The following is a 19,663-nucleotide window of genomic DNA, read 5'->3' as shown; positions in this document are numbered from 1 at the left end:
CTGCGCGCATCAGTGTAGAGGCGCTTCAGCCAGGCTGCCGGCTGCGTCACCCTCTGAGAGGAACAGCCCACAGTTCCTTTGAGCTATGTCCCCAGTGTTTCCCTGTTGGCTCCTGTTGCCTCAGGAGCCCCTGGCTCACCTCCGTAAGACTTCAGGTGTGCCGCAGTGTAGCCAGCACGACTGAGTGACAGGCTGAGGGCCCTCGCTGGCACCCGTCCCTCCAACCTCCGCGTGTGGTTTTACAGCGATCTGGACATAAGGCAGCATGGTCAGGTTACTTTTCTTTCTTGTTGCATATTCTGTACTTCAGGTTTTCTAAAATGAGATCTTTGTGGAATTTTTCAATGGAGAAAACACATGAAATTAGAATGTATAGATGCTCCAGAAAGCTTTTTGAGAAAGAGGCGCTCTTCATCATTCCTTTCATTCCATTTTCCTTGCTTTGTAGCTGAAGATTGTTATTGGAAACAACTTAACTGTATTCCAGGTTTACATCCCAGATGTATTTTTCTGATAATTAATAATCCTCTGAAATCTGCAACTGCTGCTCACTTGAGGTTGATTGTTAAATTTGAGGTGTGGAAGACAGAAATGCATGGGCTTGCAGGCATGGGTGTGTGGGCACATAGGGATGTACATAGCAGCGTAGTGATTTAGGAGATTTGTTCAGCGTTTTTGGTGGTGGTCAACTGTGTGGCACAGAGGTAAAGAACAGTTGTGTGGAGATACCATGTCCTGTTGTCACCCAGCTGTTTTACGCTCCTGCAGTTGGGAGTCCCCAGCTGACGGGAGGTTTCTAACACGTTGCCTGCTCCCCCAGCTGTGCAGGTGAACTCCGGTCAGGAGTTAGACCTTTATTCTGTTTTATTTTTGCCAGTGTCTTACAGTAACTTACAGGGTTTAGCCTTATAACCTTAATTATATGTGGAATGTGGAGAATGCTGTGTTATTTCTCCATGTAAGAAGACAGTGAACTCTTAATTGCTTAGTTCAAGTATTACAACATTCCTTGTGCAGCAGAACTTTGCTTAACCTAGCTACGCTGTAAAAAATAAATGTAATCACCAAAAAGTTGCTTCTAATTACCTCACTGCTTTATTTGTATTGATCCTATCTTTATTTTGTTTGGTTTTGTGTGAATGGACGTTATTAATGTTGCATTTGTTTTTGTTTCTTTCTGTTATCCTTTAGGAGCAACATTTAAAATGTTAAAGGCAGTTTTAAAAAAGAGCCGAGAGGGTGGAAAAGGGAACAAGAAAGACTCAGGTATGCATATTAATAAAATATTTTGTAATGTAGACAAGTTGTGCATTGCAAACCCAGCAGTGAAGTGTGTTCTGTGGCAGCAGGGGTGCCCCGTTGGTGGGGCTGTGGGTACTTCTGTTGCTGATGCCAGCTGCAGGGGGGTCCCCAGGCCACCAGCCCTCCCCTCCGGTTTGGCCGGACACATACGTGGGGAGCAGGAGCAGCAGGTCTGAAGTGTCCTGGAAGGTGGATCCAGTGCACTCGCTCCTGAATCGCTGCCGGGCAGGACAGATGGGAGCAGCTTTCTCTCGGTTCCTACCACGGAAATACCGAGAGCAGGCTGTATGCATTGGCCTGCCAGCTTAAACATGGCCCAAGGCCAGAGGTTCAGAACCCTGAACTACAGAAATATATTTTAAACTACGTACTCAATTATATTATAGAAGAAAAAGGTTATGTATTATGGGTGATAGAATTTTTATTATTCATGTATTTAGAAAAAAAATTATTGAAAATAAATTGTGAAGAGTTTTAAGGTTGATTATCACACTTCTGTCATGATCTGTTTTTTGCTTTAACTACAGAGATTTCTGAAGGTAAGAGTAATCATCAACAAATTTACTTTAAAAAAATAAAATTAGTTTCACTATTAATCATAAATTTAGTAGGCTGCTACTTTTCTGTGTTGCCTTTCAGAAAAAAGGGTGACTAAGAACTCTAATTGTCATTTTGGAGGGCAGAGAATGACCAGCCATGCCCTCCAAGAAGGAGTACTAGTTCTAGAAGTGCAGGTGTTGGTGGCTGAGTATTAAACCTGCCTGCTGTGTGTAGGTCATGCTGAATTCTTTGCTGCAATGGCTACAAAGCTGATGGACCTGAGTGACAGTTACCTTTTCTTCATAGCTAAATTTTTAACTTCAAACTATTACTGTGGACTCGTACGTCTGATTTTCTGACGAGTTAGACCCTAAATTATCTATCAGAGTGAATTTGTGCTCTTTGACAAAACAGGTTTACTACTCCCAGAATAAAAAAAAAAAGTAAACCCAAATATTCCTTTAATGTGTTAAGTACAGAATGCAATATAGACTACCACATTCACCTTTGTCAGAACAGTGCAGTCATACTTTCTTTGACAAACAAGTTATGTACTTGTTTTGCATTGCAGCTTTTAAAATTATACTGAGTTATACTGAGTCCTCCAAGGGGAGGGTATTTTAAGTGTTCTTGTGCAAAAAGCAGTTCTGTGTTCATCTGGCAGGTAATGTGTTCTTCACGAAATTCTTGCAGTCTTCTGAAGTTTGCGCTCTACCACGGTTTCTTTCTAAGTGACTGAATGATGAGAGCTAGCCTGAAAAGAAAAAGCATTGAACTAGATCAAAGATGCACAGAAGTGATCACAGAGCAAGACGAAAGGCATCCTGTTAATTTTATATGTACTGCTGAATTGGAAGTTACCAGCTGCAGTTGTTTAAACATAGTAGGCTAAAGATTCCTGTGGTGAGGCTTTCGTTGGTGCGTTTTTTCCTTAAAATACTGGATGGAAATTGGTTTCAGCTCAAAAGGAACATCAGGCTATTTGAAACGGAGCTTTGACCAGGCTTTGATTAAAATCTGAAGCTTGAAAAGCCTTTTCCCTTTAGGTCAGAAAACACATATTTTTTTATTTTAGGATCTCATCACATCTGTCTGGATTAATGTGTGCAAAAGAAAGGATTTTCTCCCTTTGTTTTTACAGATACAATGCTGCTGTATTTCTGAACACCAAGGGGAATGTTAGAGTGTAGAAGGTTTTTTTGTTTCATTTTCGGTTTTATTTTTTTGTTTTGGTTTTTAAGCGAAACTCTAGAGTTTCATGTATGAATTGAATGTTACGGAAACAAAGTATTGGGAAAATTCGGTGAATAATGCCTGGCTGGTGAAAGCTAGAGTAAGGAGGAGTGCAGAAGTCGCTTTTTAAAAGGAAGGAATTAATTTATACAGTAGATTCCAGAGATTTTGTCTTATTTCGTATTTGAAGATGTGAAAAGTTCCGTTCTGTGTTACATCCAGGGCTTTGTGTAAAGTTGTGCTCAGTTTAATAGTTCCAAAGACCCCTCCAGTTCTTTCAGCTGTAAGACATTTCTCAGCTTTTAGAGGAGATGTGAAGCAAGGCGAAGAACAGATGACAGGAAAATTAAGTGGGAGCGTTGACCTGCCCAAGGGCAGAGAGGCTCTGCAGAGGGACCTGGACAGGCTGGATCGATGGACTGAGGCCAATGCCATGAGGTTCAACAGTCCAAGTGCTGGGTCCTGCCCTTGGGTCACACCAACCCCAGCAGCGCTACAGGCTGGGGAGGAGTGGCTGGAAAGCGCCCAGCAGGAAAGGAGCTGGGGGTGCTGGTCGGCAGTCAGCTGAAGGTGAGCCGGCTGTGTGCTCAGGTGGCCAAGAAGGCCAACAGCATCCTGGCCTGTGTCAGCCATGGTGTGGCCAGCAGGAGCAGGGAGGGGATCGTGCCTCTGGACTGGGCACTGATGAGGCCACCCCTTGAACGGTGGGTGCAGGTTTGGGCCCCTCACTGCAAGAGGACATGGTTTAGTGGTGGGCTTGGCAGTGTTAGGGTAATGGTTGGACTTGATGATCTTAAAGGTATTTTCAAACCTAAATGATTCTAACATTGGTCTTCGTAGAGCTTATTTTTTTGCTTGCTCCTCTCCCTGGTCCTCCAAGCAATGAGAAATGGAGATGTTTTTTAATGTAGAGTTTTCCCATTTCATGGTCCTTCAGGTCCCTAATAACAACAACAACAGCCCTTAAAATTTACTGCTTTCTAAAGAGCTGAGAAGAGAGTGAGAAGGCATGGCGATGATGGAAGCTGACTTGAGGGACAGTTAATGTGTGAACATCCATCCTTCCAGCCACCATTTCAGAGAGTAAGGCAACAGTAAATTTAGATGTTTCTCTCAGCTTCACGGGCACATAGATTTAATTTTTTTGCTGGTGAAGTTTTGAAAAAGTTTTCTGTTTTTTCAGGGCTTCAGAGTGTAGCAGGAAGTAGATGCGAGAGCGCAGCTGGCAGTGCAGCTAATTTGAGCCCGATTAGGAAGACTTCTGTGATTTTTTTTTTTTCAGTATATACCCGGTTCAGGAGTAATGCTGAACAGCTAGAAGGTAGTAAAATCTTAAGCTGCTGTAGCCATTTCAAAATTGACTGTATGAATGTGCTTGCCAACTTCTGCTAAGGTGCGTGGATAGATCTGTTGTGCTGTGCATCCCAGTAGAGAGAGACGCTGAGGTGTGGAGTTGCAGCTAGGGAGTGGTAATCCCGAAAGCTCTGTCGTGGCCACTTGTGGTTGTTTCACTCTAACTGAAGTCAGACTGGAAGAGACTTTGGCTAAACTGCAATAGTTTATTCTTAAACTGAAGTAACCCCTATTGTCCCACGGGTTTGCTTGTGCATGAAAGGAACGCCTGGAAGTGTGTGTAATTCAGATCTGAGTGGGATGATTCCTGTTCTGCTGAACAGAACTTCCTGTTTGTGCATTAACTATTTCTTAGTGGTTTTACATCTGTTAGCCTTGCGGAACCAGTGCAAATAGGAATGATTTGGAGGCACAACTGCAGTATTAAAAAATCTGTAATAAAGAACAAAAAGAAATGCTTTTTTTAAAAATAGCTTGTATGGTTTTTAAGGTTATAATTTCCTAATTTGCCCTGACATAAGTGCATAACATTTTTGAAATCTAGCTGCTGAGTATGTTAATTTCCATTTTAAATAACTTTTTAAATTCAGGTTTATCTTGAAAATGAGGGTTGCAAGAATTAGCATTGATGCTTTTGGAGGAGAGACTGAAGTGCCAGTCTTTAGCATGAGGGACTTTATATAAACGCCTTCTGCTCTAATGAGGTGGAAGACTGTCATGTGGGAATCTCACTTTGGATGGAGAAATAGCACCTTAGGCTACTCCAGTAGCGGTATGCTAGCCACACATAGCTGGGCACAAATCCTGCAGATCTGTGAAGCAGGAGATCCTGCTTCAGGAATAATCCTTTCTCCTACAATTCTTTCATTGAAATGGGTGTATTTAGGTGTGTCTGGGAGGCTTTAATAGGTAGGTGGCTGTTGCAGGATTAGGTAAAATCTAAATGAAGCAAAGTTTGTGTGTCTGAAGATGCACGTACATAATTACGTGAGTACATAATTACACGAGTGTGTATTAGTGTGTGCAAACAAATGTGATATGGATGAAAAGAGAGCAGTGTTGACAGCATGTTGTTTATGCATAGAACAGCTTTCCAAAACAAAACTTACTTCTAAACCTGGATTAGAAGACAAGGTAGTTGATATTGTATTTAAGTAAGCTGATGTGCCAAAGGAACAGAATTTCCAACAAACCAATTTTTTGGGCCAGGCTTCCAACTTTTTCTGCATCTAGCTTTTCTTCAGGTTTTCTACAGTATGAAGCAATCTGTATTTACACCCCTGCAGATATAGTTACTTCTGTTGTATGGAAATAAGTATCTGTAAGTCGATTTTTGTTTTGTCTTGTCCCCCTTCCTACATACTTGGTAACAGACAGATCTCGAGGGGAAAAAACCCACAATCTGCACCTGTCACATTAAAGTAGCAGAAAACTATTTTGTGCATGTTTGGAACCAAGCAGGAAGAGGGCAAACAGGAACATTAACTTTTGTGTCCCGGAAAGTAATCTGAGATTTTTACTGTCTTGTGTACACTGAGCTGGAAATGTACAGCGATTACTCTCACAGTTTCTCTTTGCTTCTCAAGGTTTTCATTCAGTCTCAGAAACAGAGTAGAAGTTTGGTGTTTTCTCCTCTTTGTCAGGTTATTATAATCAAATAAATACTATCTCCCTAAACCCTGAAAGAGTTTCCAAGTCCTTTAGAGGTTCCTTAGAAGGTGTCTTTCTAGTAAGAGCTGGCAGACTGAGACTTCTTGATTTGGAGTCTTGTTAGTGTAGGTCTCACTAGTCCTTATGGCTTCTGTTTAGGGCACATGTTTTCTTTGCTTATTCTTTGTCTTTTGCCTGTGTTTTGGTAATGGACTTTGTTTTCTATATTTAAGATAATCTCATCTCTTTGTCTTTATTTCTACCCTGCATTTCCTTTTAACTGCCTTGGGAATTTCTTTCTGCTCTCTCTTCTGTATTGTTTTCATAGTTGATTGTGGATTGTGTGTTTTCCAGTTTCTTCCCTTGATGTTTTTAAGTTCACCTCTGTAGCCACTGGGAGATTCTCTGCCTCTGGCCTCTCTTGGAAGGAGCTGACCTTTTTTATGTTAGTATAGCACAGAAAATTTGTATTTTAGTGTCACAATTCCAGAAATCTGAGTCAGAAGACTGTTGTTCTGCAGGGTTACCTGCAAGTCATGTCTGTGTCCATGGTGAGGTGATAGTATAAAGAATATACATAATAAGTTTCAGAATATAAACAAAAAATACTTTTTAATTATGATTGTTTTAGTAGAAATTCTACTCAGCTACTCATTCTTAAATGCTTAAAAATGCTTTGGAGATAGATTTGTATTAGTATTTCCTGTTGGTTTTATATGCTGCCAGCTGCTTTATAGTGTATAATTATGTTTGTTTTCCTTAACTGTCCTAAAGCCAGCAACTTGCCTGCATTCTGGGAATCTGCTTTTTTTTTTTTTTTTTTTACTTACTGAGCAAAAGACCATTCAATATATAATCCTTCTAATGTATTTCAACTTGAAAAGAAAATCCTATATGTTGAATTTCTACAAAACATGCTCAAGTATTTCAGATGGCTTTTTAGTAGCATGAGCATTCTGTTCTGTTGACCCAATATCAGGCCTGAAGGAACATGAATAATGGAAGTATTGTGCTTAGTTTGCAGTGTTCTTCCTGCACTAAATCCCATCAGAAGTTTAACATCAAATGTAGTACACAGTATGCATGAAAACTTCGTTGATTTCAGTAGAAATTAATGTGGTAAGTAGTCGGGACTTTTAGGTTTTCCAGCTTAAAGGCTTGTTAGACATTCTTGCAGTGCTCCGATAACAAGGGACAGATTACTATGTCAACAGAAAGATAATGTTTAAAATTTAATACTGTAGTGCTTTAAAGGTAGATAATCTGGAGAAATGAGATCTGTGTTTTTGATTTCTGGATGATGAAATAAAAGGTATTGAAGTACTTATATATTCGTGTGCATTGTATTTCAGTGATTGTCTTCGTATTCAGATTTTTTATAATTTGGGCTACAAAAGAGTTCCATATTAATAAATCTTTCTTGGACCTTGTTTGATTCTCTTGTAGGTCAGACTTAATTTTTTACAATACTCTTTTGAGACTTAGTTTCCTTTGATTTTCCTCCTTCTTGTGTTCCAGTATCTTTATATAAGTATCTTTGACCTAAATAGGAGCATACGAAGTTTTTGAATGTTAAGATAGAGTGGATGCTTTTATTTCTGCATTATGTTGTGCTGTAGGTTGGCATACTCTTAGTTATTTTGTTTGCATGCCTTGCTCTTTATCAACATTTTATGATAAGGAAGTTGGATGAAATCTGTAAATTTACGTTTCTTCCCTTTTTTACATATGATCAGATACAACTAAGAGATTGAGATTATACTTGGTATTCTTTTTGAAAAATAAAATGACTTTCGAAGGCGCAAGCTGTGATTGCTTGTATGATGTTCATTCTTGTTCTTTCTGTTGGCATAGGCCCCTGTGACAAGCCTGATGTGCGGCACTTTGAGTGATAAACGTAAATGTGCTTAAACTCACTGACAAGTATTTTTTTGCTAATGGCAACTAAATTGCTGCTGTAAAATAAAAGCAAAGCTGCTATGCAAGAAGACCTAATCTTCTGTTAAGACCCACTACTTATTATTATTTTAAAATTGTTTTCAGAGTTGTTTCCCTGTAGCAGTAAAGGTTCGCCTCTCAGCTGAACTTTAGTTAAATGCATATTTGAACCCCGTCTTTCTTGCATTATGTCTCGTTGAACGTTTCTGTCTGACTAATGTACTTCTAATCAAGCTGAGAGCATCAAGAACTTCAGATATCCATCTGGCAAATTGAAAGGCTTGAAATTATTAAATAAAATAAGTTTGCATTTAAAACCAAATATGCAAATTCAATTGGTTTTTTCTGCCCAAATTTTCTATGATATTAGGTTTTGAATTTTAAGTGCGAGGGGACTTTGTGTGCATAAAATACACATCCACTAGCTGGAACATTGGACTTCTACTGGAATACTTTCAAGCTTCAGTTTGACTTTTTGTTGTTACTCTAAAAATATCTTGCAACAGAAGAAGCATTGTTTCATGCTTAAAATATGGAGCTGTTTTTGATTATTCTGTGTTGCTTTGCCCAGTTTCTGTGGCTGTTGACAGTTATTTAAGAGTTTAAACTCCTTTTTTTTGCTGAGCAGTGAGTATGTGGTGAATGTCTTTTCCCAGAAGCTAATTCCAGTGATATATCCCATGTACATATAAACAGAAAAAAAAAATCCTGCCCTTGAAACACATAAATAGAAATTACTTCAGTGGTCCTAATAACCTCTGTTTATCACTGTTTTCTTTAAAAATTGGTTGTTTTTTTAAGAAAGCACTACAAGAGAACATTAGTATTTTGTGTACTGGAAAAGTAATCCAGAGTCCAGAAATAAATGCCAGAAAGTGAGCAAATAATGTCAGCACGAGCATAGTTGGCAAAGAATGTCCATTTGGGCCTTTTATTCTAATCTTTACTTGGTTTGTTTCTCACTCAATGCACTTCACTGCATTCAGGCTGTAATGAGTTTTCTTCCCATTCCAGGCTAGCTTCTCTCTTTTTCTGGTCTCACCAGAGTCTCAAGAGCAAAAGAATTAAATGTTGATCTTCCCTAATGCATGTATTTTGCATGACAGAAGCCTGTTTTCTTATCCCGGAAGGCTACCTGATGAACTGCTTCACTCACCATGAATTTTTCTTCAGCTCCTGATCGCTGTTGGTAGCAGTGTGAGTGGTTACCTTGTCCTAACTGGAAAGACCAGGTCACTTGGCTCCTTCTGTCCTCCTCCATCACCTTCTCACTAAGTTGGACTGGCTGTGTATGTACAAGTACACACGCACGTAAGCGTTTTAATTTTGAAAGACACAGGTCCTTTAAAGGGCATTATCAGTGTTTTGCAATTAAAATAAAGCACCTTATGCACACTTATTGAACCATGCTATTGACAGTTGCCTGTCAATTCTGTTGAGAAATAGGATGGGAATGGAATGTGGAAGAAAGCTGGTTTTTTAAAATATCAAAACCACAGGTTTTTGTAATCCTTAAACAGTTTCTTATTACTTAGACGTTGTGATGCCTCATTCTGGAAAGTGCTTTCCAGCTGTATGGTTTTCCTCATGCCATACAACTAATTTCTTTTCTACACTCATAATTTCCTTCTGAACTTGTCTGTAAAGGCTCATCTTTTCTTGACATTTGTTAGGATGAAATGCGTGCTATGAAGCAGAATGAAGTTTAATAAGACTGTCAGTAGTAATGTGTAAGCACGTCCAAATGTTGGCTATTCCTGTTTGCAGAGACAGTCTTTCGTTTCGTAGTGCTGCGTGTGCATGTAGATCAGTACAGTTTGCTACTTGTGCTGTTGTTCAAAACTCAGCAGTTTTCACAGAGATATTATGGGGCGCTCGGTGTGACGAGAACAGAAGCCTTATGGAAAGCAGCTAACAGAACAACCCAGCAGTAGTTATTGTCGTTAACAATCTTTTGCATGCTCCCCATGTCCGCATGATTTAATTCCGTCTGGACTCAGACCATTATGCTTGCTCCAAAAGAGCAAACGAATTACACCTCTTAAGCTCACCTTTTAAGCTTTCACTGGTAAAGATTCTCCGAAGAGCTTTACAAGAGTGTCAGTGATGGCTGTCTATACAGTTATTACCACAGAATTGCAGCACCACGGTTACCCAGGGCTGTGTCCATCTCTGGACACTCTGCAGCCAGCCTGGGCAACCTTTTCCACTGCTCTACCACCCTCACAGTTATTAACCACAACAGTACACGAGTGGCTGACAAATTCGGCGATTCCTCTATTCCAGCAGAAATGCCAGGGCAGTTTGCAGAGAGATCGGTTCCGTGCAGGTTGGCTGAGCCAGCCACCAGGTTTAGCGCTGGTCGTGTTCTCTTTGGTAGAGAACGCTGGTTTCTTTCTTGTCTCCACCGTGTATTGGTCTCAGCAGTGTTGACACAAGCCAGCAGTGGCCTTGGCAGACACGTAGCCCTAGACTGGTTCCACTACCGTTCTCTTTCGAAGGACAGCCAGCCATGGTAGCCAGGCTTTTGTCACCTTCTGGTCTCCTGCCCCAAATGTGTTACAAAAATGCAAGTTTGCAGCTGTTAGATGGCAGAGTTTGTTTCCTGCTGCTTTGCTTTCCAGTTGATGCCAGAGCTGGGCTGTTGCAGTCAGCTCTCATTGCTTTGGGAGGTGTTGTCGGCACGCTTCACCCTGTGGTGCTGGTGAGGAACCTTTTCCAGCAACAGGATCCTGTAGTGTTAACAGGTGTTTGGTTTGGTTTTGTTGTTGGTTTTGGTTGGTTGATTGGTTTGGTGGTTGTTGTTGTGTTATAAAATCTTTATCAGAACTTCAGAAATGAATTTAAAATTTCTTCTTTTATAGCAAACAATTTTATATCAGATATATGTTTTAAGTGGGTTGAGAGTCTTTTGTTTCACTTTAGTACATAGGTTAGGGGAGAAAAGACAAAATCAACTGTCCTAGAAATACATATTGAGAGAAGTCTGTGGAACATTGTTCTGCAGTCGCTGTCAATGTTCAGACATAAGCAGTCTGCATTCTCACTGTTTTACCTTTCACTGTTTTGAAGGTTGCAGTCCTGTTCCTTCATGTTAAAATAATCTGAATCCCAACATCTGCACCAAACTCCACTTTACGCATACGTTGGTAAAGTAGCATTCTTCTGGTTTCTTAAGCAACCTATATTGAATACAGAATTAGGTGTATTTTATTATGTTTAATACTGACACATATACTGTAAGTTTTTCATTTTAGTTATTGTCTCTCTTCAATAGCAGGATTAGTTTAATCTTGAAGTTCAAGTTTGCTTTTAGGGTATTAGACTCTACAAAATCACGACTTTAGTCAGCCATCCTTGTATCTTTTTGTATCTTAATGGGAAAAAAATAGTTTGTTAATCAGATTATGCCTTTCAGTTGCATCCCTAGGTGCAACTAAACTGGGATTTATTTTCCATTCTCAAAGCTTTTTGTGTGGTTTAAAAAGCTATTAAGTTGTTTCCATGGTTACTGTCACCACTGGATAAGGACTCTGGTGTTGATTGATGCTTATGAAACTTTCTTGTCCGGAGACTACTTGGCCGTGGAAAATGTACAACTCAGAGGATTTAAAAATAAGGAAGTGGGATTTCACAGGACCTTGCCTTATGTTTTAGTTTGACATTACTAAAAAACTCATGAGAGGTCATCTTCCTCCTATTCCAGAACTGGTGTTTGTCTGTTTTACAATGGGATAGAGACCAAGAAATGTAAATTTACAATATTCTGGGAGCTAAAATATTTGAAATTACTTGACCTTTAAGATGAATAATTCCAGTTTTCTGTGTGCATCAGTGTATGGCACCTGGTTATACTCGAGCGAGGTAACAAGTTGTATTTTGACAGCTATTACCCATACATTTTTCTAGTATTGTTTCCCTAATCTCAAGTTGTTGTGTGGAAAGCATAATGTATTACCTTGTGGATCCCACAAGCTTCTTAATTTTCTGTCTGTCTTGTCATGTATGTAAGTCCAAGTATCTTACAGGAATTTTGCTGTACATTGAATGAAGTGTGTAGATTTGGTCATCAGCCCAATGTCTACAAAGTAGAAAACGCAGGATTAGGGTAAATTAAATACACAGGATAGATTCAGAGACTTAGGAAAGGATGCTATAAGCATATAAAATGGAGCTTGGCATCCCGCATTGTCCCACGTGTAATTTAGCTATAGCCAGCCATAAATAATGTTACTTGTGTGGATAAAGACCCTCTCTTCTTGCTGTACTGCAAGAGTAATAAGTTTTGTAGGTCCATGTAGAGAGCCCATAGGACCCAAGGGGTAGCGGTCATCTGCCTCTGATTTGGTCCCGTGACTGTCACTGCGATATAGACCCATGAGCCCGTTATAAAATCACCGGTGTCTGAGGCAAGAGCTTTAATGTTCAGTTGAACGGGATTGTCTCTGGGAACGTGGTATCTCGCAGCCTTAACTTGGTATGAAGCAGCTGTTCCTCCCACTGTGGTGCCGTTCCATGTGGTGAAGAAAGGTGCACCTCGTCCTGCCATCAGCTAGAGACGGGGTGTGCTTCCAAATCTTCTGCCCAGTTCTGCCCTCCTACACACTGACTTCTTTGTGCCCCCACAGGCTCTTTCTTTGCCTCCTGCTCTCTTTTGAGGGGTGAGAAGACATTTCCGTCTGTTAGGGAGAAAGCCAGTGGGAAGATTAACCCTGCAGAGGTGTGGGGGAAAGAAAGAAAATAAAGCAAGCAGCTCTCCTGCTTACCCTGCTACCAGCCTCTCCTTATGGACTCTGGGACCTCCTCAACTGAAAGAAGCTTCTGGTTGCCATCAACAGATGACTTCTCTGTGAACAGCCCCTTGAGCCAGTGTAAGGCTTTCACACTCAAACGCCACAGGTTTCCATTTACCACGTATTACTATCAGAGTCCTTCTTGGGTCATGGGGGTCTATGGGGGGTTGTTCTCCTGGTAGAAGATCTGGTTTGTGCCTATGGCTGGGACAGTATCCAGAGGGTTGTGGTGTATGAGTTCTATGGATTCCCTTCTGTTCCTTTTGTTTGTGTTTTTTGGGGTCACAAATGTGGGATTGGCCTGTTAGCTGGTGTTGCATTTAGTTAACAGCTTTTTAGGAAGGTCCTGGAGGAGCCACTGTGCAGTTTCTGCTTTCTTGGAACAATTTGTGTCTAATAGCTGTCTCCTGTTCTGTAGTATCCTAACCATTTTTCATTTATAGCATGCTTTTTTCTACTTCAGCAGAATACATTACTGTTTAAACGTGTTCCAACATCACTGAGGATATGATGTCCTCATAGGTTGAAGCCAGTATGGTTGGATTTTCTTGAGGTGTGATTTTTATTTTTTTTTTCCTGAAGAGCCATTGTATCTTAACTGCACGGGTGTGCAAGTGACAATAAGCAAAAGCTTGTTGTAAAAATTAGGAAAATAAGTGATTGAAAAGGAGAATTTCTGTGGTACACATTTTGGGGTTTTGTTTTTTTAAGTCGCACTGCTCTTAGAATCTGAGTCATGAAAGCCCGGTCTTTGTAACCGCTCCCTGCAGTATCTGCGGTGCTGTAGAGAAGATGTCATGATAAGAAAAATCAGAGTACTGCTGTAACAAAAATTGCTAAGATACAGTGGTGTGTATATATCTAGACTGTAAAATATCTTTCAAGTAACTGTGATGATCAAATAATCTAAACTTATTGTTTAGAGTAATGCCAGCAGTGTATTTAGCCCCATCTAGGGCGCTCTTCCATTGTGTAACATTTCATATCCATAGAGAAGGATAACTGAAAATTAATTCATATACCGTAGAGAAGGATAAATGAAAATTAATTTGGGAGGAATGTAGAAACACTGCCAGAGAATGCAGGGGTGCAACAAGGAAAGCTAAGGCCCACTTGGAATTAAATCTAGCCAAAGATGTCAAAAACAAGACGGGCTTCTTCAAATACAGTGGTAGTAAAAGAAAGACCAGTGAAACTGCTGAATGAGGTGGGTAACCTGGTGGTGGAGAATATGGAGAAGGCGGAGTTGTTGAATGCCGCCTTTGCCTCAGTCTTTGCTACTAAAGCTGGCCCTCAGGAATCCCTGCCTGTGGCAGAAGGGGAAGAAGTCAGAAGAAAAGAAGACTAGCCCTTGGTCAAGGAGGATTGGGTTAGGGATCTTTTAGGTAAACTAGACACCCACAAATCCATGGGTCCTGATGGGATGCACCCACGAGTGTTGAGGGAGCTGGCAAATGCCATTGTCTCCATTGTCTTTGAAAGGTCGTGGAGGACAGGAGAGGTGGCCGAGGACTGGAGGATAGCCAGTGTAACTGCAATCTTCAAGAAGGGCAAGGAGGACCTGGGAAACTACTGGCCAGTCAGCCTCATGTCCATTCCTGGGAAGGTGATGGAACAGCTCATTCTGGCTGTTATATCCAAGCACATGGAAGAAGAGAAGATGATCAGGAGGAGTCAGTGTGAATTCACTAAGGGGAAATCATGCTTGACCAATCTGATAGCCTTCTGTGATAAAATGGCTGGCTGGATAGATGAGGGGAGGGCAGTGGGTGTGGTCTACCTTCACCTTAGTAAGGCCTTTGACATGGTCTCCCACCACATCCTCATAGGTAAGCTTAGGAAGTGTGGGATAGATGAGTGGACAGTGAGGTGGGTTGAGAACTGTCTGAAGGACAGAGCTCAGAGGGTTGTGATCAGGGGTGCTGAGTCCAGCTGGAGGCCTGTCATTAGTGATGTTCCCCAGGGGTCAGTGCTAGGGCCTGTCTTACTCAATATATTTATCAGTGACCTAGATGAAGGGACAGAGTTGGACCAGATGATCTTCAGAGGCCCCTTCCAACTCCTACCATTCTGTGATTCTGTGATTCTGTAATTCAAAAGTCTACTAAGAAGACAATGAATTAAACGCTGATTGTTTGTGTCACAGTAAAAGGGGAAATAGAAATTGGAGAATTGTAGGTGGGCTTACTAACCCTGAAGGGGGAGGTGGTAACTTTTGGTTGTTGTTCTCCCATCTCTTGCACCCCTGCTCTAGCATTCTGGCTGGAATACGCACCCAAATTCCAAATTACAACCTTGACAATATATGTGGTAAAAAACTCTTAACAAGAATGCTCGTGTTTTCTAATTGTAGTCAGCTGCATTACCGTGCTACTTTCTTGCTTTTTGCATATGTTCAAAAGAAAACATGGACAAGTTTCTCTGTGCATTTTTCAACAATTTATGAAGCAAATTCACATCTACCGCACTGAAAAATCAATAATGATATACCTGATGTTAAATCTGTGTTTAAAAACAGCTACTGCAACAGTTTAATTTATGAAAGGATAGAGAAAGAAAATCCTTAGCCTCTTGATTTCCACTAAAAGTGAATGGGAACTCAGTAATTTAGATATCTTGGTGTTTCAAAAAAAAATCTTATATATGTGATTATAGTGTCTAAAATGTTTAGTCTTTTATTTTAAATATGTACTTAGACTGTATTTTTTTTTTTTTTTAAAGAATGGTGTGTTACAGCTAGCTTGCTAAAACTTTGAAGCTGCTTTTCTAGTTCCCAGGATTTTAAACCAATAGTTATACTCCTATAATAGTTGCAATGGACTTCGAAAAACAATATAAAATTACAATTACTTGGTTTTTCATTTCCATCTTGATGAAACTGGAGTTGTTTCCTTAAAATCATTACCTATTGCTATGAATTTTGTTTGACTAGAGAGGAGAACTTTTGGAAGGTGGTAGTTTAGTTGGTTTCAGAGGAATAAGAGAGTAAGTTTTAACATTATGAAATGTCAAGAAAAGTTTGAATCTAGCATAGCGTTCTTCAACATTGTGTATCATACATGGCCCTGATGTGTGGTTCTTGTCAGGAAAAAATTATGACTAGGAAAAAAAACCCCAAATAATCTTAAATACCTACACCTTCAGAAGTGGGGAGTTAGACTTTAACATTCAGACATGTTTGACTTTATCTTCCATGCATACTTCTAAAAAGAGAGAAGTAGTGAAATTGATGAAAATATTTTTACTTTTCTCAAAGGGTTAAGTTTTTATCTTTTTCCTTCTGACCCCATGTGGAAGTGCGTTGTGTGCTGTGAATGCTGCCTGTAGTGGAATGTGGCGGGAGAACGGCTGTTAGAAATGGAAGGCAGCAATCAAATGGACAAGAGATGCGGATCTTGTAGAACCACCTTTATCTGAAGTGTTTCCTTACTGTGAGAAAATAAACCTGGTATGAGGGGTTTGCATTTGGAAAGATACTGCTTCTCCTTTGTTTGTCTTTTCTTCTGGTTGTGCTTTGGGTTCCAGCACTTCGACCATGCTGCTAATGGACTTTTCCGAAAAATGTTCTGGCATTCTCTTTCCTCTCACATCGGTTTTGTGTTGCTGTTTTTCATCTTTGGTTATACCAATTCAATTTCAACAATAGTTCTTGTAAATTATTGAGCAATACCCTAATTTGGACGTTAAAAAAAGCTGTAGTTAGTTGTTAACTTTTGGTTTTCTGCTCTGTTTCTGTCATCTGACTAGGAAAAACATGTATTTTTTCTTTCGTTAAATCATTACTGTAAGCAATATATTTTCCTGTTGTTTTGAAAATATATTCTTGATTTAGCTGAAATGGCATTTCCTGCACCAGCAAGAAATTTCTCTTGTTTTGAGTGTAGTTCCCTGTTTTAGTGTGCCACTTAGTGTGTTGTGAACCAATAGCTTATTTTACCCTTAGATTAAAAAAATCACTGTTGCTGTTAAATTGCACATAACTGTGCCTCTCCATTTTAAAACAGAAAAGTAATGCTTAGAATGGCCATCTGTGAGTGTACCTTTCAGTGATCCACCTTTTCATTGAGTGAAAGGGGTAACCCAACCAAATTCCTCCTGGAACTAGTTCAGTAAACAATACTTTCAGAGGGTCTTGACTTTCAGGATATCGCAGTGATCCTAAATTACCTTTTCAGCTGTAAAAGTACTTTTATCTTCATAGTAAACTTGGTTTTACCTCCAAGGATGAAATCTGGAAGGGACTTACTTTGTCAAAAGTGAGGTTTTTCTTCCCCCTTGCTGTCTCTGTTACAGTAAAACAAAATCTTGCTTAGATGCATATTTAAATTTTTCTAGTGGTTGTCTGGGTTCTGCAGTGGAGGGTGCACAGTAAGATGAGTCATGCTGAATTGTTGCTGGCAAATGTTTTCCCTTGTTAATACTTGTATTTCATTGCAACTCTATGCTTTTAGTTTTGATATATCACATAATGGATGACAAAATTTTATTTTTAGCAGATGACTCCCGCCCCGAGAATGCCGTGCAGGTTATAGCAACATCTGGCCACAATGCAGATTTTCCCATTGGCGATCAGCCAGTCTCTGAGGACACTTATAGAATGAACTTGGCTAAAGGAGTCTCAATGTCGCTGCCATCTTCACCTCTGCTGCCACGCCAGTCCTATTTGATGCAGTCAAGATCAAGCAAAAAGTCTCCAGGTAAAGTGAAACTGATGAGCAACTAAAATCTTCATAGCACTGTAAGTCAGTTTTTGATGTAGAAGTAACACAGTAAAATCATGTTAATATTTTGCAATAAGAACAAGAGCAGTGAATGCTTTTTCCATGTTCCCAGGGAAAAAAGGTAATCCGTGATTAAATAGAATATATTATTTCATATGGTGAAGAATTATTCTAATTGTTATCTCAAATACCTATATTAAAATGTCTGAATATGTTTGAAACTGGTTATTTGTGATTAGTGTATCAGTTAGGTAGAAGACAGCTGCAAAAACCTTTGTTTATGCCTATGTTAGTGACTGTAAGAGTGAATGTTGTTTGTGGCTTTTCCAGTTCATTTATTTTACTCGTATCGACATGCATACATGTTTTAATAGATAAATTGCTGCTGAAATTGCGACAGGAAACTTGTTAATTTTCAGCGGTTGCATCCTTAGTAATGACCGCATACTTATGTGTGAGCCTTGCCAAATAAGGTGCTCCGTCTGGTTCCCGTTTTATCAGCATTCTGTACATGTAAATCATTCCAACACGCTCGCATCACTTGGGTTCATTCGGGTCAAAGCTTGAGCGTCAAGTGAAATTGTCCATGTTCCTATTGCTTGTGGAGACACTCAACAGTTTTGAGGTTCTTTGTTGTAAAGTTTCTAAGTTCTAGGAACAAAGAGTGTCGAAAGTTGGTTTTCATCAGCACTGAGAAATGTCTTGGTTCATAACCCATTTTACATAAAATGAAAGAAAAATTTGCTCAAAGAATTGCCACAGGATAGTAGATACAATTCATAGAAAGTATTCTTGGTTTAAGTTGCCTATCAATATTTATTTTTTCCTTTCAAAATTTAAAAATAATAACCTTGCTTCACTATTAAATAATTTTGGCTTAGTTTTGACAGTTCACGTAAAAATTTTGAGCCACAGAATGGTATTTTGTTGTTTTGTCTCTTGCTACAAGTGATTTGTGTGCTAAACAACTTCAAAAGATAAGGTGAAGTCCTTGTAGTGGAGAAGGAAATGGGATTTTTGCCAAAGACTTAAGGAAGGTCAGGCTCTAACTCTTAGTTTTGTTGCTGTTGGAAAACTTAACTGCATTCTAGGTACATTTGAAATAATATCTTACCAACCTTCCCACTCTATGCTTTAGTTTACTGACAAGCATTTTTATAACCAGAGTATAGGCTGCTGTTTCTCTTCCAGAAAATGTGTAACAGTTGATAAATTTTGAATGAAAAGCCATATTCATGATGACGTCAAAGTCATTCCACTGTGAGATACAGCCAAAGGAAAAAATTTCTTAAGGTTATGAAGTGCTGCGAATGCATTGGCCTTTGTGGAGCATTGCTTTGTACAAATACCTAACCAGGGGATAGGATGCTGATGGAAACGTTCTATGCTATTCCTTTGACTTTGAACAAACACTAGCTGATGGAAGATAATGAATATAAATTATCTGTCTAGCATCTGGGACAGAAGTAATAAAAAAAGAGAGTGTGCTAATGTACTGATTTTACAAATAGCAAGCTGAAGATTTTTCAGGATATGGTGGATCGAGGAAGAAAGGATTCGCTCCATGAATAATGTAATCATCCATTCTCAGGTTTGGACTCATCTCACTGATTTAGCAAGTTAGAGGTATCTGTTCAGAACAGATTTGGAAATTGCTGGTCTGGGGGATCCCCTGGACCAACACAGGACCTTTTGGGTTTGGTGTCTCTTTGAAACTGCTCTCCTGATCTCCAGCATCCTATTTTTCATTGTTTGCTGCCCCTCTAGTAGGGCTTCAGGCTTCAGACTGAACTGGTAGCCCTCACGTGGTGGGAGACCAGTATGTTAGCAGTGTTAGCTCTTTTGTTGTTCCTGTCACAGTGGATAGCATGATGATAGACAACCAAGACAGGCTTCTTTGCTGCAGCACACATGCGGTCATAGCTGCTTTTTTGCCCGTCCATCTGCAAGTAGGTCAGCCACTAGAACCTCATAACACATCGGCAGGCAAAACCACGGGAGAGCAAGCTGAACTTCTTCAGTGGAAAGTGCACAGTCCTGTTCGCACCGTCTACTGTGAGTGACATTGAGTTTTAATTATTTGCATAGGAGGTGGGGGAGTTTTTTCTGTGTGAGAAGAGCTTGGAAGAGTAC

General features: G+C 39.9%; 1 protein-coding gene across 1 annotated transcript in view; it reads left to right on the top strand.

Moving 5' to 3' along the window:
• The first annotated feature begins 1,190 nt into the window (after window positions 1-1,190).
• Window positions 1,191-19,663, top strand: part of TANC1 (tetratricopeptide repeat, ankyrin repeat and coiled-coil containing 1) — a 59,131-nt gene continuing 40,658 nt past the window's right edge. The window contains exons 1-2 of the mRNA XM_009959474.2: window positions 1,191-1,266; window positions 17,303-17,506. Of these exons, the coding sequence (XP_009957776.2) occupies window positions 1,206-1,266; window positions 17,303-17,506 (265 nt within the window). The 5' untranslated portion in view covers window positions 1,191-1,205. The remainder of the gene's footprint in view (window positions 1,267-17,302; window positions 17,507-19,663) is intronic.

Source organism: Leptosomus discolor, chromosome 5 (assembly GCF_034619465.1).
Source record: "Leptosomus discolor isolate bLepDis1 chromosome 5, bLepDis1.hap2, whole genome shotgun sequence".
Taxonomy (NCBI): Eukaryota; Metazoa; Chordata; class Aves; order Leptosomiformes; family Leptosomidae; genus Leptosomus; species Leptosomus discolor.
The sequence above is the reverse complement of the archived record's forward strand: the minus strand, read 5'-3'. Positions and strand labels throughout refer to the sequence as shown.